Raw genomic sequence first — 23599 nt, 5'->3', positions numbered from 1 at the left:
AACAAAATTACACTGCTAAATTTTCGTAGTCTCTTTCTCTCTAAACCTATTTTGTCATCTTAAAAATGGCACTGCATATGAGGGTTTTGGTTTGAAGTTTTGTGAAGATGTGGGAAACCACGTTTTTTGGGATCATTCTCTCTTCTTGAAGCAAGCAACCAACCATCTACTTTGTGCTTCATGCTCTCAACCCACTTTGTGTCAACGCTCAATGTTACAACTTCCGAAAGGAAACAAGCAACAGATAAAATGTCAGCACCAACCAAAGTCTTCCACTATGTGTTGTCAGAGTTCTAAGATCGGAACTCTGTTGCCAGTGACGGCCTGGCTGATGGTTATGATGTTGCCATGGGCGAGGCTGTGCAGGATGCGGGTGTTCAACAATTATCGCAACCAACGGACCGGGGGGGGGGGGCGAGATCCTTTGCCGTTATGTCAGTCAGAACTTCGAGAGGACAGACCGGAAGTCTTGACTTTGGAGATGACGACGTTGCGCTTCAAGACGTTGATGTAGTCGTTGATAGGAGCGATCCTTACCTTGTCATTCAATTCTCAAATCAGGTCCATGACCCCATTTACTAAATATGCGAAAGAGAGTAATCATTCGACTCTTGGGGAAGACAATCGGTTATGTAGGGCACTATAGAATAAAATTAAATTACTCTAGCAACCTCAGGATCAATTTAAACTCTTTAATCTCAGAAAATGAGTAATATCTAGTTAGCCTAGAACAATAAAGTGACTACACGAAGGTAATAACGGAAGGGTCAAAGGTGATCTTTAGTAGCTACATGACGGTGCAATCCTGGAACAGGAATTTTAGTACTTTGGATAGCCATATCAGGTCATTGTTTGAGTTCGATTGTCATGACTTCTTTATCATTATTATACTTCGTTTAGAAATGCTTCTCTAAAAGAATTTTTTCAACAGGCATGTCTATCGCAAAAGCATCATTTTTCCAACGACTTGGTTTGTGTCAATAACTTTTTAAAATCGAAATTTTAGCTAGAAATTAGTTGTCTGTGAATACTTATGTCTCAAACAGAATTTTGGATCAAAAGCACTTTCATAAGCATTTCCAAACGGCCCCTAAATCTCTTTTCGTTTGATTGCTGCTGGATCAAAAAAGTTACCAAAGTGTATTACAATACAAATGCAGGCAAAAGAGGGAAATTTGTGCTATTAACAGTGGCTTTGGATCTTAACAAACCTCTATTGCCGTGTATTGGAGTAGATGGATTGGTGCAACAATTAGAGTGTGAAGGTTTGCAAAATATTTCTTCCAAATGTGGAATATATGGGCACTGTTAGGACTTATGTGGTGCGACCATGGCAAAATAAGCTATCCCGAAGGAGGAAAACACCACTCACTTGCCTCCAACGACTAGTCCTTCAGGGGTGGGTGACGATCTTTATGGCCATTGGATAGTGGCGGCCAATCGTCGAAGATGCCTTTGAAAGAGAAAAATGTCCAAGTGTGGGGGGGGGGTCTTGTGGGTGATAGCAGCTTTAATGTTGAACCGATGGTTACGGGTCAAGAGCCTCGGGTCACCGAATATTCGGGATGGTAATCATTTAGTGATCTCTATTGATGAAAATAGAAGTGCAAAACGACCAATGGCATGTGCGCCTTAGAGATCTCACCGATTTGTCCTCCGATAAGAACTTTTAACCATTGGGAAGGGTAAAGATTTGATGTTAAAATTTATACCAAATGAAAAAAATAAGTAAAACATTCAAAACCAACAATAATCGGTAATGTTACAAATTACAATCTCGAACCCAGCTAATTTACCATGAAACTGATTGCAAAACACAGCTTCAAACACTTTATTAATTTGTCAGTTGTTCAAAGAAACAAAAGGAAGTACAAGATAAAAGTACCTGGGAAAACTGAAAACCTAGTGTCGGCGCACAGATTGCGCATCCTCTTTATCAGACTCCTTACCCTTTTGCAATGTGGCAGCAGAGTCTGAAGCAGAATTTTCAGCTGTTACAGCACCACTGTCATCATCCTTGTTCTTGAGGAAAGCCGAGAATGATAAAGGATTATAGGTGGAGCTTGCCTTCTGAAGCCCGTGTATTGCTTTCATTGCAGCCAGAGTGCTACGATAAATGTCTATTGTTTCCTCTCCCAGAGTCGACGAAGAAGCTTCCTCTGAGCAATTTGCAGTGTTATGTAACAGTGGGTTTGGTTCTCCTTGTGGAGTAGATTCAATGACTTCAGCTTCCAGTGGAAAGAGAAGCTCGAGATTGGCTTCACACTCATGAACTAGCCTTGTAAGAGATTCTATTGTGAAGAAAGGCTGGTGAAGGACAAGCTGAGTGAATTGTAGTCGCAACAAACCCCCCGTTCGTTTATCGTACTTCTTTAAGATTTTAACAATCCCTATTGAAGCAGAAATATGGAAACGATTCAGAAACTTGAACTCAACATATAGTGCAAATACATTTCTGATGTAATTTCCTTACCTGCAAAATTGAGGGCACTGTAATTTTTAAGAAGCACCATCTCTCCATGAATGGTGACGAGATCCTTGCGGATATCCATCATTTCTTCACTAAATTCACTCTCTGATGCAAAAACTCCACCTTTCCCACTGCTCTCCTTAATTTGTTCAATTCTTTCCTTCAACTCCTGTGATAAAAGTCACGGATGCATAAAAAAAATTAAAAAAAATACAACAATAATGAGTTGCAACACCTCCAACGGAGATTATTGAACTGAGAATCTTAAAAAAAAATACAGTATAAGATTTCAAGGATTCATTCTCTTAATATATGTTACTCCAACTCTTCATTTTTTTCTCAAAGTACTGGTGCTCAACACATACACAGACATTAGTATGGGAATATGATCCTCCAAGGCCTCTCCAAATGCATGGAAACTAGGGGGAAATAGAACATAACCAAGTCGGACATATACCCATGTTTGACACTTACATCCATATCTGAGTAACATAGCTCTCAGGCACCATGACCTAAAGTAGAAAGTGTTTTCTTTTCTTTCTTTCTTTTTTAATATAAAGGGAACCAAATAAACAACTGGGAAACAATCAAATGAGATTAGTATTCTTTCAGACCATGTCACAAGATTTCAATCTTTTGTTTTTAATGTAATAGATGCTAACTAGAACATGAAAGAAACAATCACCTGATACACACAGTTAAAATAGAATGAAAAGATTTGCAGGCCATTTTATAGTTGGGAATAAGAAGACCATGGTGAGAACTGGTAAGAGATAACACTCATTCAATAAGCAAATAGCATATTACAAACGATAGACCAATTTAGATTTCTTGAATGACTTCACTAGATTCACTAAACCGATTTGGCATCATCGAAAGAAATGAACCCAAGGAAGCAGCTTATATAAAATATATGATGTGCCAATAATATTCATGTGCTACACCAGTCCCAAACGACAAGAAGGTATATACTTAAATAACTTCAGAAAATAAACATAAATCATATATCCAGTGAATATTGTTAAATGGCTTTTCTTGGAGATTTTCTCAACTTAACAAAGAACACTCAAAATATGTGGAAACTTAGATGCAAACAACAATATGCAGTTAAAATCTCACACAGATTGAATACTGATTCTGGATTGCTACATTTGCTGAAAAAAATTTAAACCTTCATCATATATGACCAACTACTAAAACAATAACCTTTCCAAAAATTGTAAGCACAGATTTGGAAATAAAATTACAAAACACAGAGGAATCACATTGACATGGAAGTTAGAAACCTCACATTCCAAAACTATTTTACCTATGGCAATAATCAGAGTTTCTAAATTCTAAGTGACAATTAAACTTTTCTGGAGGCAAACAACTGTTCTAGTTCAAAATTAGCAAAAACCCAACATTTTATAAAGTAAAAGCAAACTGTTTACACCTGAAAGAATTTTAATTAGATCTTATGTTATCAAAAGCAAGTTTTTAACTTCATTGTTATGCCTGTCAAGAAAGAAATTCACGTTAAATGAAAAAAAAATTTATGAAAGACCCAATAAACCATTTACCCATTCTTAACACGAGATCATATAAATTACCCCAAAAATGAAGATAAAAGAGTGATTAAAAAGGGTTGAAACCTGAAAGCGAATAACGAACTCTTCCTCTTTATCGACATAAAAATCATTGAATTTCTCAAGCTCTTCGTTCAGAATTCTAACAAACCAATCTTGCGAATCAAGCGGAGGCTGTTGATGGTCAGAATCGACGACCGTAACAACGGTGTTGGTGGCGTCAGCAAATACAGATCGTTGATCATGGGGGAGATTGGGATCAAATGAAGGGGTTGAAGGAATGTTTTTGAGGAGCTTTTTGAGGGGTTTGTAACAAAGGAATTTGTCCCTCCACTCGGGTAAAGTCTCCTGTAGATGGGTCTTGAACTCTTTACCAAATTTCATTTGAAAACTGATGTTTCTTCCACAATTTCAATGGGGATTTTTCTTTTCCAAGTGTTTAGAGTATGGGATAGAATGGTACTATAATTTATCCAAAAACTAAAAAAAATAGACGTTTTTATCAAAAAAATTACCCTAATAGATTTTAATTACTTGTCAGGTACCGTTTCAAAAAAATTTATTAATCTAATATCATTTGCAGAAAGACACGAGTGATGATATATGCCTTATGCTAATGTGGCTTCACGTGGGCTAAGGCGCGGATCATCATCCGTGTCTTTCTGAGATGGGTGTTAGATCTATAACATTTTTTAAAATGGTATTTGATACGTAATTAATTTATGTTATGGTGATTTTTATGTAAAAAACGCTATGGAATATTAAGAAAGTAACTGTATTTTTGTTTGTTGGATCTATAACATTTATTGTTTCTGAAAAATTAAGTCCTATGACCATAAAGAAAATCATGTGTCTTTCACATTTATCATTTTCTTCAAATAATTATTTTTTTCTTTTTTTAATAAATTTTTTCATTAAATCCTGAAAATAATATAATAAAATATATTTTTTATTCAATAATAAGAATAATAATAATAATAATGAAAAATATCTCGTCTCTTAATTTTGTCATTATTTAACCAATTTTTGTGTGTTGAATACGTTTTTAAATTTAATTGAGCTTCAAAATTATTCTTAGATACATTGAGATAATATATATATATCGAGTATAAAATTCTTATAAATCTATATTTTAATATATTTCTGATACGTTTATTGAATGAATAATTAGTAAATTCTTATAAACCACTATTGATTTAAGGAGATACGTTGTTTAAGAGGATGTCGCACATTTAAAGGTTCACTAACATGAACTTATTAAATTTTTATTAAAGTATGATGTCAGTAAAAGAATAAAAATTAATGACTCAATTATCAAAATAAAATGAATTAAAAATATAATAATAAAAAATAATTTTTTAAAAAATCAATGATGAAAATAAAATATATTAAAATATTTTGTGTAATTATAACTGTGAACTATGAAGGAAATGGGATAAATATGATAGATAATTTTTATTGACAAATTTAGGAGAAATTAAAAAAAGTGAGGAAATGATGTCATGAGAAATTATTTATAGATTTAACACGAATGATACATTAATTTTGAAAGTTGTGGGTAATCGTCCTTGATTTTGGTAAAACCATCGATAATTTTGATTTAATTTCCTTTTAATTTAGAACTGAAAAAAAAAGTAGGGTGAATTATATATATATTCTGCCACCATCTATTTTGTTGTTTAGGTTTTATTCATTTAATGTTTTCAAATTTACATTTTATTTATGTTTTTATCATTTATTATTAAGTTCGACAATTAACTTAACAAAAATAATTATATAAAAATTAATTTAGTAATTAAAATTTATACATTCTATCAAATTGATATTATTAATTTTAATGTAACAAAAATAATATTATTAATATGTATTTAATATTAATATTAAATTTCATTATTAAACTATTAAGATTTAAAAATCTAATATTTTTGAAAATTCTGATATGAAACAAAAGCAGGCTTAAAATAATTTCATAATATATTTAATTTCATCTTATCTTTCATATCATATAATTTTTTGTTCTGTCCAAACAGTAGCTGATATTCCTGCTTAAGCTTGTTGCTGTTTTTTGTGTTCAATTTTGATGGCGGAAACAAACATTAATACAACAGAAAATGCCCCCCCCCCCCCCCCCCTTGATGGGATTACAAACGAAGTTCCAAATTATTAATGCCAGGAAACTTCAACGCCACTTGAAACAACAAACTAAGTTTCAAAACCTAAACCCATAAATCCTCAAAAGCGCGCCATTATATGCTACCCAGTGCCTGCAGTACATCAGCCTTCAAATCTTCAAAGTCTTCAACTCCGAAGCTGAAACGAACCAAGTTATCCTCAATCCCGTACTTGCGCCTCTCCGTTTGGCTAAGATCCCTGTTTCATGATCCACAGGGATTATAACCCTCGAACATATCATGTTAAAAAACACACACACACACACGGACGATACCGCTCTCCATCTGTCTCCAAAGTCCCTAGCAAATACTTAACAATCCTATTTAATAACATAAATTGACATCAATCTGCACTAATAAGCTTATGATGCATTAAATATTTGAGTTCATTAGTGGGATAAACTCAAGCAGTACGGATCTATACATAAAACTGGAAACAGTGCCATACCAATAGGACATTATAGCTGGCTGATCGACAATGCTCTCACAGCCACCAAAGGATGGAGCAATGTATGGAATCTTCAATGCATCAACAAACTTGATGGTGGTCATCAAATCTCCATCCACCTGAATGATTTAGCAGACATCAACTTCAAACAATTTTTGCATGCATAAAACCAAATGGAAGTATAAAAAGATATTAAACATGAATTTCCAAGGTATTCAAGGTTTGAAGTATTTAAAGTAAAACAAACCTCAAAACTGACCACACCACCAAAGCCAGTCATTTGCTTCTTGGCAATTTCATGTTCTGGATGACTTGGCAAACCTGGATAATACACGCATCTCACCTGCCATTGATATTTAATAAGCCAAGAGAATAGGTAATTTTCCAGATTGAAAGTCATAAATGCTAAATCAGATAAATACATAATTATAAAATACGACAACACCAAAAGCTAGGTGGTCATTCAACCAGTTATACCATGCAAACACAACATGCATCCCACAGTTGAGGCATATTACCGCTGGGAATCAGATGCAACAGAACTATCACATCAATTGAAAGTATATTAACAGTACTATCACATTACCACTGGCGTTTCAAGGGTTGGAAACAATCATTGAAACGCCAAAAACCAATCGAAGCCAACTTGATTCACATGCTCATCTTCACTCTTTTTTAAAAGTTTGAATTCAGTTTCTTTAGATTTTTTGCCCATTCATGGTTCTTATTTTAATAGCATTAAATGAACTGTACATAAACGATAACAGAAAAGGGAATGTCACAGAAACACATACCCTAGGATGTGCCTCTAAAACTTCGGCCATCCTTAATGCTGTTGAATTCTGTTGCTGTACACGAAGATGTAGCGTCTTCATGCCTCTGATGATTAGGTAAGCGGCATTCTGTTAATATGTAGCAAAAAACATATTACTTTGTGAACCTTGCCACAAATAATGGAGAACTATGTACTAGGGCACAAATCTTTGAAGAATAAAGTGAAAGTCATTAATGCATCATTCTTAAAATAACACAACATATTCTTCTTAGACGAGAAGTCTGCCCAACCACTTTTAAATCCAGCACTCTTGACCGAATATAATTACCAAATAAAATCTACTTCAGGGCTAAGGCAGACAAATATGTATGTTTTGACAACATGAGACACTGAAACTAATTGATCAAGATTCAGGTAAGGACAACTCACCGGGTTGAGAGTACCACCCAAAATATGATGCAACGTACGAATTTCAGTAACCAACTTCTCTGAACCACTTATGCAACCAGCAAGAACCTGTGAAATGGAGAATTACACATTTATTGTTTGAATTTACGATGACTGGCAGCAAGAATGGATTTCAAAACCGATTAAATTAACAAGAGCAAGTGCTTACATCATTGTGGCCACCAATGAATTTTGTTGCAGAGTGCAAAACAAGATCAGCGCCAAGGGCCAGGGCCTTCTGGTTAAGAGGTGTAGCGAAGGTACCATCAATGCAGACAAGTGCTCCTTTGCTGTGACACATCTTTGAAACTCTTTCTATGTCAACACATCTTAGGAAAGGGTTTGTGGGGGACTCGGTAAAGAAAAGAGAAACCTGAACAGAATCATAATTCATTTTCAATTCAGGATGAGCTGTCATTTCCAAAGTTAACATAAAAGACAAATCTAGAAAAAAAAGGAACCACTTTCTGTCCCACTGACTTTGTTCTCACTGAGTGCAGCCTCCAGGCCATCCACATCTGCGGGGTCAATAACAGTAACCTGCATATTGATGATAGCGAAAAACTCAATTAAATATTGCATTTCTCAATGTTCTTATTGCACTTTTACTCTACAAATTACATCATTTAGGTGCATGTGCATCACTCTTTAGGTAGAAGCTATTGATGAGGCCTTGGGGCTTAGCTTAATGGCAAGGAGGAGACTTTGGGAACTTTGAGGTACCAAGTTCAAGTTCCACAAAGAGTGGGTTTGGTATTTGAATATAACTGTTTATATGTATTCTGGTTTGTTAGTAGGATAATTCAGTTTATTTGGTAATATATGGATGTAACAATTGATCATGATTGTAACTTCTGGTATAGTTGTAATGTTTAAAAAATGATATACATAAAAATTGGTAGAAGCAATTTCGACATCACTGCCCTCTATAAAACAAGAATGGTACAAAACCCTGGCATTCCCCTCAACAAGATCCTCAAAAAACAATATAATGACAGAAAAGAAACAAGAACAAATTGAAGCCATACCGAGATTCCCATTTTAGGCAGAAAATTCTCAATGAAAATCCTAGTTTTCCGGTAGCAATCTGTTGTTGTTACCATATGTCCCCCGGCAGGGACTAATGCCATCAGCATGACCGTGCTAGCACACATACCAGATGCCATAATCAGGGTCGATTCAGCCCCCTCAAGTGCACTGAACCAAAGGAAGATTGCATTATGAATGTTTCAACTCCATTTAAACTGCCAAAAAGTACAATAGAAAATATGATAAAAAAGAGGAGGCCAAACCTTATCTTCTCCTCCACAACGACTGTAGTTGGATTTCCATACCGCCCGTATTCGAAACTTGTATGGCGTTTCTCCTGCAGCAAGATCACATAGAACATTAATCCACTGAAATTCATAGGTCACACATCAAATGCTTCTAAGAACTCAACCTTTCATCTCTAGATTACGCATTAACTGAATAAGCAAAAGGAGCTTGTTTGCATTGTATTTTGGAAAATACTAACACATGGTACTCTGACCATGGCAATATCTACTTACATATAGTGAACCAAGAAATTTATTAAAATATAAACCTTACCAATTAAACTAATTGGTCAATGCAAACATTAAACGTCATGACAACAGATATATGGATGCTATTATTATACCTTGAAGTCAATAAGCTCCTGAGTTTTCTTAAAGAAGTAAGCAGAAGTATTAACCACTGGAGTGGTAATTGCATCAGTAACAATACCGCGACCTAATCTTTCACCTGCAAAAAAAAAAAAAGAAAAAAGAAAAAGAAATAGAAGCAAAATCGTTTTAGATACTTATTTTCACGAAAATGTAAGGATCTAATGAGAGAAAATAAGAGGAAACTACAAATAAATAATTAAAAAAAATCCATGATTAAACCTAGATAAAAATGAATCTTAAACAATTTAGTAACATACACATATTATTGTAATTATCAAATTACTAATTATCTCGAATACGTGAATCTAATCTGGAGCACAAGCATCGGTTTCTCTTAGTTTCCTTTCAAAATAAAACTATTTTCAAGAAAAAGAAAAATAATTAAATATATTTCAAATTTCAGTGAAATGGAAAATGACTAATTCAATTACCAGCATGAACAGTGATGCTCCCATCGGAGCTCAAAAACGATGTCGTTGAATTATCTGAACCTCCAATCTGTACACTACCATTGTCAATACAAACTTCTACACCCGACACGTCATCATTGACGGTGACGGTGACAGCGGCTGAAGCTGCATGAGCAGAAGCAGCAGACGCCGAGTAGGGGGAATCCGAGGCGGGACCATTCGACCACGAAGCAGCGACGATTTGTGCAACACCGATATTGCTACAGTTGCGGCGAGCCTTGATGCTGAGTTGGCGCACGAAATTCGGCGGGAAGCGAAAGATCAGGGACGACAAACCACGGCTACTGATAACTCCGGCATAAAGTGACGACGCCGTCACCCTTCGGCTGGACGCGACACGAGGCTTGTCCCCGATCGGCGCACCCGAGAAGTCGGGATCCGGACGGCAGTCAAATGAAGAATAAGCATTAAAAACCCTAGGAGCAAATGAAGATGTGGAGACTGCCATTTCAATTTGTTTCTCCTACCAAAAACAAAGTTTCTCCTACCAAAAACAAAGTTTCTCCCTTTCCTTCCGCGACTTCTCCGAAATGCGAAGAGGCTGCCCTTTTCAACACTACCTTAAGATTGAACTGGGTTAAATACGCGAATTCCTTTGTCGTATTGTTGATCATTTTGTTTATGAGTTGGTTTTCATTTTTAACTAGGGTTTTTGTGGATATTAGTTTACTTGATAACGTGGCGGCTAGACAATGGTTGACCCTGGATGTCTGTTTCTAACACCTCAATTTCCTTACGCTCTCCTATTTTTCAGCATCATACATCTCCTTTTAATTTCTCCTATTTTTTTCAGCATCATACTTCCTTCTAATGCACAATAAGAATATATCCCATGTTTCTTTGTACGTTTTAGTTCTTATTGAACTCATAAAATGATATCAGTAGTAAAAAATGTATATTATTTTTTTAGAGATTTTAAACTCGAGCAATGATATTTGTAGTTTTTGTAAGATATGTATGCATTAACAATAGATTAAGAAAATGTTGAACAGATAAAGAAAATAAAAAATATATCAAAAGATAAAGAAAAATGCGACATGAAAAGTAAACCTACTAAAAACAAAAAATTCAAAAAAGTAATATATAAAATAAAAAATATTAATGTTCAACAATTAACATTAAAATTAATATCTTTCTCAATCAAATAAAAATGAAAAAGAAAAAAGAGTAAGTATCATGAGAAGAGATTATTTTCTTTTCTTTTCTTTTTTGGATAAGTAGAATTTTATTACCCAAATAAAAAAGGTTCATCGTACAACTGTCATCCCAATTGGGAGTATAAACACAAATTTACATAAAGTTAGTCTATACCCCAATAATTACAAAGTCTAGAATTAACATAGTCTAGTCTATTAAAACCCTTGTCACTGATTTTGATTCGAACAAGCTCCTTTATAGCCTTGAGAAGTTGGTCTGCTGTTCTTGTTCCTCTGTTGAAAATTCTTCTGTTTCTCTCCTCCCAAATAAAGTATATGAAAGAAGTCCAGGCAATCTGCATTACAGTAGAAAGAAGAGACTTGCCCTTCCATGTTTGAGCAACCCATTGAAGCCTTGAATCCCAAGACCTGTGAGTATCTCTCATGCTAGATAGATTCATAATAGAATTCCATAGTGAAGTAGCATAAATATAGTCAACAAACAAATGATTTCTAGATTCATGTTCTTCATTGCACATAATACAAAGACTTTCAGTCGTAATACCCATTCTAATAAGTCTATCTCAAGTATGAAGACGATCCAAAATTGCCATCCAAGAGATAATGCTTAGCTTTGGGATGTGAAGTGGAAACCAAATCACCTTTTGCCAGGAAACCTTATCTCTATGAACTCTTATATTTTCCCATAATTCTTTTGTATTCGTGTCACCAACAGTTAAAATTGAAGAGGCTTCACTTTTAATTTTCATTAGTTTTCTGATGGTCCAATTGTGGGAAGAATTAAGATTAATGTCGTTAAGATCATTATTTTTAATAACATAGCAGTGAATCCAAGCAACCCATAGAGATCCCTCTCCAACCATTATTTTCCGAATGAGTTGTAACATGCAAGCTTTATTCCAGGTATGAATGTTCTTCAACCCGAGACCTCCTTCAGATTTAGGACATCAAAGTCTATCCCAGCTAATCTTAGCTCCTTTAACAACTGTATCGTTTCATTTCCAAAGAAAACGAGAGAAAAGTTGTTCTAGACGATTAATAACTTTCTGAGGTAGGAGAAATTGCCTATTCTAAAAGTTTACAACGATGTAAAGAACAGTTTTAATAAGCTCGAGACGTCCAGCATAACTTAAAAGTTTACCAGACCAATGGTGAAGCCTACGTTTAATATTATCATAGAGAGGTAGACAGTCTTTTTCAGTAAGCTTCCGAGTAACTAGAGGAACTCCAAGGTACCTAACAGGTAGGAAACCTTGTTTGAAGCTAGTGACAGATTTAATAGAGTCCAGGGTTCTATCCGGAATACCAGCCGCATAAAATTCAGTTTTATTAACATTGAGGTTCAGACCAGATAAAACATAGAAATGGTTTAAAACACTTGTAACTCTAGCAATAGATTCAAGGTTTCCTTTGCAAAAGATTAAGAGGCCATCAGCAAAAGACAAGTGAGTAATTCCAAGTTTTTTGCACTTAAGATGGTATCCAAAAATACCTCTAGTAGCAACAAGATTGAGAATTTTAGAGAGGATATTCATAGCTATCACAAAAAGGATTGGAGATAAGGGGTCTCCTTGTCTAATACCTCTCTGACCCTTAAAATACCCTATTAGACTACCATTAAAAGAAATGGAATATCTAGCTTCTTTGAAGCAAGTTTCGATCCATTTTGTGAAAATGGGAGGTAGTCCTATGGCTCTAAGAATGGAGGATATGAAATCCCAGTTAAGGGAATCAAAGGCTTTTTGTAAGTCAATTTTAATGGCACATCTTGGTGAAATATTGTTTCTACCATAGCCTTTGACTAATTCTTGAGAAATGAGGGTGTTGTCAATGATAGATCTACCTCTCACGAAAGTAGTTTGATTGAGGGATATAAGGTCAGGCAACAACAGATTCATTCTTTTGACAAGGATTTTAGTAATAGTTTTGTAGACAACAGAACAACAAGAGATAGGTCTAAAGTCCCTAACTTTGATAGGATTCAGGGTTTTAGGAATCAAGGTAATTATGGTGGAATTAAAAGCAGGATGGATATTAGACTCTTGAAAGAAGTATTTGATAGCCTCAACAAAATCATCCTCTATGGTAGACCATGAGTGTTTGAAAAAAAGGAGTAAATCCATCAGGCTTTGTCATTCCCATGGTTAAATAAAGCTTCTTTGATTTAATCAGTAGTGACATTTTTAATCAGACCAGTAGTAACCTCAGTAGGCAGATGAAATTAAAGCAAGTTTCTCAAGGTAGAAGGGTCAGGAGGTTGAACTTTAGGATCAGTGTCACCTAGTTGATGATGGAAGAAATAAATTATTTCATTAGCCATATCATCATATGTCTCTAGCCTTTTACCCTCATTGTTAACAAGAATCCTTATGGTGTCTCTTTTATTTTTAGAGGCTAAGGCAGAATGAAAAAGTTTGGTGCAATTATCTCCATCTTTGATCCATTGGGCTTTCGCTTTTTGTTTAAGGAACATGTACTCAGTTTCCTCTAAGTCATTCAGCTCCTTTTTAACATTCAATTCTTTAGCTAAAGAATTGTTTCCATTAAGAGTTGAAATCTGAATTTGTTCCAGTTCTCTCTTTTTAAGCCTTACCCTAGCAGAGATATCACTATAGTTATCCTTGTTGAGCTTCTGCAAGCAAGGTTTTAGGCGTTTTAGCTTAAGAAACAGTTTCATCATAGAGTTTCCTTGGGAAGGTTGTTTCCATGAATGAAGGACATGTTCTAGAAAATTAGTGTGCTTAGACCAAAATTGAAAAATTTAAAAGGCTTAGGCCTATTAATTTGAATATCTTTATTGATCCAGGCAAGAGCCATACAATGACCTGAAGGGCCTGGGGCTGTAAATTCTACAAACGAATTCTGAAAAGAAATAGCCCAGAGGGTGTTAATCAACACTATATCTAGCTTCCTTGCAAGATACGTATCTTTTTGTTTATTGCTCCAAGTATAAGTAGGGCCAAAGAAAAGGTGATCATAAATAAAAAGATCTTAAACCAATTCTTGAAAGTCAGTCATTTTAGAGGATGAATATGGTCCGAGAATAAGAGAATCAGAGCTTTCTTTATGGTGAATATAGGTATTAAAGTCACCTCCCAGAATCCAAGGAAGAGACCCAAACCTAGTATTAAGGTTTTTGAGGTGTTGCCAAAGAAGTCTTCTAGAATATCCACTATTACTTCCGTATATAGCAGTGATAATAAAATGGGAGTTATTAAAAAGACACTTAACAGTAATGTTTTGCATATTTGGTTCTCACTATCGAAGGATTAAAGGTTTGTTGAGAATATGCCACGGGCCATTCTCTAGAGCCCAATCCTTAGCAACATCAGAATTGAAGGTGAAAATATAGAGATTTTTACCTACGAAGCTTACCAGCGCGTGATCACCTGTCGAGGTCTGGTTCCAGAGTTTGTCGATGGTTCGTTGGAGGGAGATGAAATTCGAAGCAGCCCCTAAGAACTAACCCACCAGAGAATTTTTCCACTCAGCCGTACCAGCCTCTAGAACCTCAAGGGGAGGTTGAACGATTAGGGATTTATCACTCTTATCCAGTGGAAAATAGTCGAGTTCGTGTCCTGCTTGACACCCGAATATTTTACGCCAGTCTATTGCTCGATGGATGAAGGAAAGGAAAGTGCTAGGAAGTTGAATCACACTGGAAAACGGACTGAATCGCCGGCGACAAGACGAGAATCAATGGGTCCGATAGACCTGCTATCGTGCGCCTGGAGAGAGTTGTATCGTGCGCCTCAACGGTTGTCTACCAGGCCAGAAGATCATAATGTGATTATTTTATTTTCTATTACACATTCAGATGTTAAAATTAATTTTTTTTGTTAGAAAGCTTTAAGTTGATCATTAATTTTTAGGATAGGAAAACAAGTTGTTGATTTAATTAAAGGTGTTTAAAGAACTTACAATGAATTTTATTTTTTTGTTGCTCTCCCAGTTTCAAGTTTTCATTTTTATTAATCCGGGATGACCCCATTGTACACTTGGTTTTGATGGGTGAGTCTCCCAACAAGAATTTTCTGCATACATAAGGACTTGAATTTGAGACTTTACTTAAGCGATATCAAGTTCTTTACCACTTGACCAACCCTATTTGGTTACAATGAATTTTAATTTACGACAATGGCTAAACATAAAAGTTTACCAGTATTTCACCCTCCCGTCCCTCCGCACATGTCACCACGCTCCTCTATATTTAATTAAATATCTAAAATGACCTAAACAAATGCTTAAAAGACATTGTTTAAACTTTTAGACTCTAACAAGAGGTTTTTTTAGGACAACTATGAACTATTATATTAGGTTCATGATTGAGTTTACAACGTACATCGCACACCCCAATATATATTTAAAACGACGTATCGAAACATATCACTAATTAAATTATTCTTATTAAAAGGATAAATTATATGTTTAGAACTTACACTATCATTTTTATTTCATTTTAGTATCTAAACTTTACTTTATTTCAAAAAATATTAGCGATAATGTGATGTGACATGACATGTCAATTTTTTTATAATTTCCACATCATTTTTCTATTTCTCCGTCAATAATTTTTAATTAATTTTAGTCAACTAATTAAATGGTGACATGTGTCACCAATTATGAAGATAAAATAAAAGAAACTATTCTTGTTGTTAGTATGAATTAAACCTATCTATCTTACAACAAATTCACACCGGCGGAGAATACTCGCATCTCAGCGGCCGTTGGTAAATTTCAAACGGTGAAGATGTTATCCACGACGATGCGACCAACATACTATGTAGGTGGCTTCATCCAACGACGGACGATAGATATCAGAGAGATTAAACATGCGGTGGTTGAAGACTATTTTCTTAGATTTGTGATGATCGGGACGATTTTTGGGAAAACTTACGACAAATCTGACTTTGGGGACCAAAATGGTATGACCTTGCTTCTTTGTTCCTGATGACCATCGGAGGAGGCGACGGCGACAGCCATCGGCGTTTGGTTTCCCATCGGTTTTTGATTTAACATTTTTTTCTTTTTTTTTTCCAGCATTAAACAGACGAAAAACCTGCCATGTTAGCAAGATTTAACAGTGTCATTGGTCAATAACGGAAAACGTTGATCAAAGGGCCATATTGATTTATTTTTTTTGAGTTGGAGGGCTACATTGATCCAAAACAATATGGGCCACATTATTTTTCTTTTGAAGTTCAAGGGCCTCTAATGCTTTTTTGTCTATTTTTAATTTTATGAACTTGTATTTACATGATTAAGGTCATAAATTAAGTTCCACCAAACACACTCACTGTTGTCTATTCAAACATTTTAAGAGAGGTCTCGAAAGGAGAACGGTAATAATATTATATGTTAAAAATCATTTAATTTTTTTGTTGTTGTCCTTCTAGCTATCCGGCTCTACCCTTATTAAATTAGATCGAGTCGTGTCATACATTTGATTTTAACAGATGAGTCGCTTAGCAAGGATTTTCTGCATACACAAATACTCAAACCTAAGAACTTACTTTAATTTTTTAAGTTTCATTATAAAATAAAAATATTAATATAAAAATGTAAAGTTTTTTATATGAATGTATAAATCATGCAAGGTACAAAAATCTTAAAAGAAAGTTGGATTGTGATTCGAGCACACCAAAAAAATCTATAATTACAATATCTAGATAATAGCAAAAAATTAACATTATAATATTAATATTTTTTTTAAAAAATATAAATAATATATGTATGATAATTTACAATTTTGACGATAATGATATAAGAAAAAAATAATTTCTTATAAAACGTAGGTAAAGTTTTGTTTTCGCAACTAGGGTGATAGAAACAGTTTTTATGGAAAGGACAATCAAATTATGTCAATCTTTATGAAGACGTCGAGATTGTAGGGCGTCTTTGGTGTCGTCACAGAAGAGTCACGCAGAGAAGAAAATGGTTTTCCTAGTTCCTCCAGACCTAATTTTTCAAAGTCAGACGAAGATAAAAAAAACAAAATTCAACACTTCAAGAATTAGAATTAGATCGAATTATGCATAGTAACGGGGCCTTCATTTAATCCCCCCGCTTTTATAAAGTCGTGGATAGTCTGATCAATTTTTCTTTCCGCTATTTATTTCATTCCATATTAAAAATTAATCTTCTAAAAATATTATATAGTAAATTATTTTTCCCCACGCCAATATTTTTGTAATTTTTCCTAAAATGATTTATGTTATATTGAATTTAAAATAAGGCTTAAGGGTTACTTTTGTCTCTGTAGCAGACTCAGTTTATCATTTTCGTTTGTATCGTATTTTCGTATCAATTTAGTCCTCAAAATTGTTTAATTGTAACATTATATATTTTACCCCCAACTTAATATCTTAAATTATAAATCTCAAAATAAGGTTTAAGATTTATAATTTAGAGTTAAAATTAAAGATAAGATATAAAATGATGTAATTAAGTAATTTCGAAGGTTAAATTAATGTATAAATATGATAAGAGTAAAAATAATAAATTAAATATACTACACGGAGAAAAATTACTTTTTTACCTTAAAATAATCATGTAATCATATCATATACGTAGGATAATATAGGGCATTTATGTTTAAAGAAATCTCTTTGAACATGTGAAAGCCATACAAGTCGACTGATGGTTTTATGGTGTGTCCATGAATTAGGCAGAGTTCCTTTGCATATAGTAGGCCTCAACTACAACCACCCGACAGAATCTCGTAAATCAGATCATCTCTTTATCTTTCCCAAAAAAATAAATAAATTGTGCAAAACAAATTTTATTTAGATAATACGAGGTGAACAGATTTAAAAAAAAAATAATTATTTACTTAATACATATCATGTGTAATTTAAATTATAAATATTTCTTATTATAAACCTTAATTAATTGAATCTTACTAAAAATCATTTTTACTAGAGATTTCATTAAATGACATTGAATGAGAATGGTATATATAATCTAAGAAAATTATTTCAAACGATTATTTTGAATTAAAAAAATTAAAAAGCACGAAGAAATTTGTTAGCTACTATTTAGTAATTTTATTTTATCAAAATTAATGGATGACTTAATATTTTTTTAGTAATTTAAGACAATTGCAAGTGATAGTATATTCTAAAAACTCTCAAATACTCTGTAGTTGTTGATGTTTGAACTCAAAACTTAAAAAAAAACAATTATTCTTTGAGGAAGTTTTGGGTCATGCTGATTTTGTAAAACCCCAAATTAGCCCTAAATTAGAAACCCTAAAATTAAGGGAAAATCCTTAAATCCCTAATTTTTGTTCTCTGACCAATTCATATATAAAGTAAGAGTTGAAGTCAGTTTCAGAAACCCTAGAGACTTTAGAGACTAAAGATGCAGTTAACCCATTTTTATTTTAAACATAAACCCTTTCCCCTTCTCTATATCACCCGTGCGACGCCCCCAACATTTTTTTTTTCGTTTCTTCCCAGCGCCGCGCACCGTCCTCATCACCCCTCACACCGTCGGCTTTGCTGATTCAAGGTACCAACATCGTCGGTCGTCATTCACAAGCCTTGCGACGCAACCATAACCTTATCGTCATTTTCGATTCTTATATGGGTAAGAAATCGTGATTCGCTGTCGAGTGTCGAGTCGACCTGGTTGGTGTCGTACAACCCTTGGTCGTCCGTTTTGAGTCTGGCAGTACCTCGGATGGTCACTGTCGCTTCCCTGATCATATGGTCATGTGGTCATCATCGTCGGCCGTGGCTGCTACCACTGGTTCCCACATCGGCCGATCGTTAGGGTAGTTTACTGGCAGTCCTAATTTCTCGAACTGATAATCCCCTTAATCGTGTTGAAAGTCACTGCTCGGTTCCCTTATATCAACCTAAGAGGTTTATTAAATGTCGTTTAGACAACTTGGTTAAACGCAATTGATAAATTGGGGTTTTTAAATCAAATGTATCTTTTGCATGAGGTATCAAACTGAAAACGAAATTACCAACCTCCTCTACCTTTACCCGCTAATTTTGAATCGACTCGGGTTATAGATTATACTTTAGATTTAGATTCAGTTTGTTAATAAATTAGGTTAATAAAATTATTATTAAATTATATTGTATGAGCTAATATGGCATGACCCATTGTTCGAGTTGATCGTGGGAGACGTCACTTTCGTTGGTAGAGTATTTTGCTGAGGCGTGTCTCTGTTCGGTGCTGTAGTTATTTTTTGTGTTGATTGATTGATAGGTATTTGAATTAAAAGCATGAATGTTTTGAGAAATTCATTGTATTAAATGCAATTCGGAAAAATGCTATGTGATACATGTTGATCTTGTAACACCCCAAAATTAGGGGTAACTGGCTTGGGTGTAACATCCCAAAACTAGAGCAAGTGACTAAAATAGAAGTTTTGAAAATATGAAGTCTAATTTTGATAGATTTTGACAGATTTGAAAGATTTTTTGGATTGTTCAGTAAATAACTGATGGAATAAGGGGTATAATGGTCATTTGACAAAGAAAGATTTTTATTTTCCTTTATAAAAGAAGTAGACACGTGGAGAGGAGAAGAAAAATAAGAAGACTCTGGAGATGCTTGGTTTTCTTCTTCATTTATTCCCGTGGCTCCATTGGTAAGGTAAGATTATATCAAATGATTGCTTCCTTTCAATTTGAAGTTGGGTTTAATTCTTGAGATGATAATTAAGCTTAAGGAAAGTTTAATTTGTCTTAAAACCATAAGATGAAGGAGTTACGGGAGATTAAAGATTAGAAGTTTTTAAATGAAATTTTGGAAAATAGTTGATAAGTAGAATTTGAAGTTAAATTTGACTTGTCAATAGTTGAATTAAGAGATTTGGAGTGATAGAATTAGATTTAAAACATATAGAAAATTTGGTATGATTCTTGAATTTCATTTCGAAGATAAGATTTCGAGGATAAAGATGTGATAAATGAGAATAAATGAGTTTAAGCATGAGTATGTAAGTTAAGAATAAGAAAGGGGATGATATATGAAGCAATTAAGCTGGAAAGAGTTAATTTTCGTGCATAAATTGGAATTATGGGCTAATGTGCATCGGTACACATTCAACATGTACCGATGCATCAAGGGTAAATTCCAAAAATTATTCAGTGTGCATCGATGCATCCAGGAAGGCATCGATGCATGGAAATTTCGAAGCTACTTTGTGCATCGATGCACCCATAGTGCATCGATACACCCCTAAAGGAAAAAGTGAATTATAGTTCAATAAATTAGTTTAAGTTATTAGCATCGGATTATAAGGTTAAGGCTTCTAATAATCGTCTTGGAAATTATGATTATATAGATATCGAGCACGAACAAGTTCCGAGACGACTATCAAGTTAAGATTCGATCGAAAAAAGGAATCATAAAATGGGATTGGAATTTAGTAAGGACAAGGTGAGTGCACATTATTTAGTATATGATGTTTAATGGGAAATAAGACTTACGACAAGTCTATTTCCATATTAAAATGCATGAATTCCTATATAGAAGTATGTATTTGTTATGGTTCATATGTGTGCATGAGTCGATGTGGTGACATGTTATTGTATATGTTGCATGATTTGTGTAAATACATATTAGTGTGATAAGTTATTTGAAATAGTGAAAATGATCTATATGATTATCTAAGAATATGAAATAAGAGGTATGATAAGGGCATAAGAAATGTTATGAACATGTGACATACGCTATGAGTTAAAGAATTGTATAATATATGTAAACATAAGGTAACCCAAGGGTAAGCGATATAATATGATATAAATGATTACACAAGAAAGGTTATGAGTTCTATGTGATATAAGAAAATGAAATCTTATGAAAAGTGATATGAATTACGTGAAAAATAAGCTATGTGATTACAAGGATATGTGATATGTGAAAGTGAATCATATGTTTATGTGAAAATGAGAAATGATATGAGCACATGTATATGTGATTATGAATGACAGGAATATGAGAAAAAAAGTATATGTGATCATATGAAATGTGATAAGAAGCTATGTGCCTATGTGATAAGAATATGTGAAATGATATAAAGATAATGCCCATGTTATATGTTATGAGATCTAGAGATATAGTTGGCATACCGAGAGTCGAGGGATTATCAGTGGTCCTTCGGGACATAGCAGTCATTCGGGACATAGTGGTCCTTCGGGACATAGTGGTCCTTCGGGACACAATGGTCCTTCGGGACATAGTGGTCCTACGGGACAAATTCTACGCGCCCCTAGTGGGAATTTTACGAGCTGTGGTGACAACATAGTGCATAACCTCTATGTACTCACGTATCTTTAGCTCTTAGAAATGTTCATGGGATAAACAAAGATATAACAATAAATACATTACATGTGAAGAATATGCTTTTGTGATATATGATGATATTTGTATTGTTTGGTTTATGAGTCATATATGTTGGTGGAAAAGATTAGGACAAGAAGATATGATTAACTTATATAAATGTTAATAATTTAGATAGTGAAATAAGATTAATGAAGTAAATGATGTGTGATCTGTATCTGTGTACATTTAATTATACGAAATGTTATATTGTTTTGTGTGATAGCATGGTATGATATGTTCATGCATGGTTAAAAAGTTAGAGTTTCTCTTATAAGTTTAATGCCTCACTAAGTCATAGACTTAGCGTGTGAATGTTTCACACGTAGGTTTGAGAAGCGAGAATGGAAGTAGCAAGGAGCAAGACATGTTAGTATCTTCCTTACAAGGATCAGATCAGAAATATATTGAACATATATATTTTGTTTATAGAGTTAGTTGGCATGTAGTTACAAGATTTTGAATTGAATATGTTATGATCGTTTTAAAGAAACAATTTGATTGTAATTATTAAGGTAAAGTATCAATTTTCTTAAATAATGAATTTAAGATTTTACGGAATTGTAAAGAACAGAGTTTTGGAAAGCTAATGTTACACCTCGGACTCAGATCCGAGTCAGATACGGGTTGGGGGTGTTATATTGGGCTTTTGGGATAATTTGGGTTATGAATAACCTAGAAATTAGGCTTGGGTGGGCCTAATTGAGTTAAGAAATGATGTTTTTTGGATTAAAAGAGATTAAAGGATGACCAAAAGTGTACTTTACCCATTTTATAAAAATAAGGCTGATTTCTCATTAATTAGGGTGAGGTCACGTGGAGACGGAAGCTATACTTCCTTGTCTCCTTATTCCTCTTCACTTTTTTCTCTTCATTCTTCCTTTTTAAGAAGCCCAAAAGGTTAAAACTTGATGGTTCCACATTCTTAACTTGAAACGGTGAAGGTAAGAACGATAATCTCATCCCTTAGAGCTTCGATTCTAGCTCAACATTTCAAGATTTTGTCATGGTGGCCAAAAGGGGGTTTTATAGAGGTTTTACTTTTAGGGCATAGAAATGTCCCTAATCCATTCCTAAGTGTTTAAAATTTCGTTTTTACTCCTTGAGAGTATTTAAACACGTTAATGATCCTCTTACTTGTTTTTGGTTAGCGAGAGAAGTTGGTGAAAGCTCAAAAGGGAAGAACAAGGAGAAGCTAGTGCTTAAGTGATCTTGTGAGCACTTTTCTAGCAGCTAGTGTTAAGATAACACATTCCTAACTCACATATACCTCATGTAGATCATTAGGTTAAAATTTTCTTGTTTGTTGTATCATGGGTGATTTTGATGAGAAATAAAATATTTGATGTTTATCCTGCTTTGAAATGGCCTATAATAATGTCTTTAACTCCCTTAAAGCTTAATAAATGTTTAAGAGTCTTAGGGAGACTTGTGAGGGGAATTTAGGAAACATTTTCTTCCCAAACAGGGTATTTCTGGGAAGAAGTATCGGTACTGGATGAATATTACCGATATTGTTCTTTAGGTAGATTAAAAAAATGGTTTTGGGCTTAAAGTATCAATACTCATTCTTGAAGTATCAATATTTAGCAGTGAGTTTCAATGCTCCAAGGTTAGTATCGATACTATGGTTTTAAATTAGATTCTGATAGCCATTTTTGGTATCGACACTCAAGGGGGTATCAATATCGAGGGTAGAGTATCAATACTCTCAATAAGAGTATCGACACTAGAAGGATTTTCTTGAAACATCGAAGACATTTTTTGTATCGATACTCGGGGCAATATTGATACCATTAGGTCAGTATGGATACCATCATGCTAGATTGGGTAGAAAACTCAATTTTGTTCCAAGTGCTCAGGAGGGGAATTTAAGGGTCGTTGAGACTTCCCTAATAAGACTACAACTGATAACAACTACTATCTAGTGTTATAACAATAATGACTTAAGTAAGGTGGCATAAAACTAGACTTTGTTTGATGTTCGAGAAACAATGAGGACACCTGAGTTACTTGAGTGTATGAACGTTCATATCAATATCGATGCACTTTAGTATCAGT

General features: G+C 34.2%; 2 protein-coding genes across 2 annotated transcripts; both read right to left on the bottom strand.

Annotated features, from left to right (window-relative positions):
• Positions 1-1791: 1791 nt before the first annotated feature.
• On the bottom strand, positions 1792-4490 carry LOC120130532 (SPX domain-containing protein 4). The gene is made up of 3 exons (XM_039147757.1): positions 4105-4490; positions 2474-2639; positions 1792-2390 (listed from the first exon to the last, which is right to left on the bottom strand). Exons 1-3 carry the CDS (start codon positions 4420-4422, stop codon positions 1903-1905), a joined length of 972 nt encoding a protein of 323 aa, XP_039003688.1. The 5' UTR covers positions 4423-4490; the 3' UTR covers positions 1792-1902.
• A 1788-nt stretch (positions 4491-6278) lies between these two features.
• LOC120131071 (cystathionine gamma-synthase 1, chloroplastic-like) lies at positions 6279-10545 on the bottom strand. The gene is made up of 11 exons (XM_039148172.1): positions 9999-10545; positions 9540-9643; positions 9172-9245; positions 8908-9076; positions 8360-8419; positions 8049-8252; positions 7862-7948; positions 7452-7559; positions 6905-7000; positions 6658-6776; positions 6279-6408 (listed from the first exon to the last, which is right to left on the bottom strand). Exons 1-11 carry the CDS (start codon positions 10483-10485, stop codon positions 6285-6287), a joined length of 1632 nt encoding a protein of 543 aa, XP_039004103.1. The 5' UTR covers positions 10486-10545; the 3' UTR covers positions 6279-6284.
• Between the last annotated feature and the right edge of the window lie 13054 nt (positions 10546-23599).

The sequence above is a fragment of the Hibiscus syriacus genome, unplaced genomic scaffold (assembly GCF_006381635.1).
Source record: "Hibiscus syriacus cultivar Baekdansim isolate YM2019G1 unplaced genomic scaffold, ASM638163v2 tig00110548_pilon, whole genome shotgun sequence".
NCBI classification, from domain to species: Eukaryota; Viridiplantae; Streptophyta; class Magnoliopsida; order Malvales; family Malvaceae; genus Hibiscus; species Hibiscus syriacus.
The sequence above is the reverse complement of the archived record's forward strand: the minus strand, read 5'-3'. Positions and strand labels throughout refer to the sequence as shown.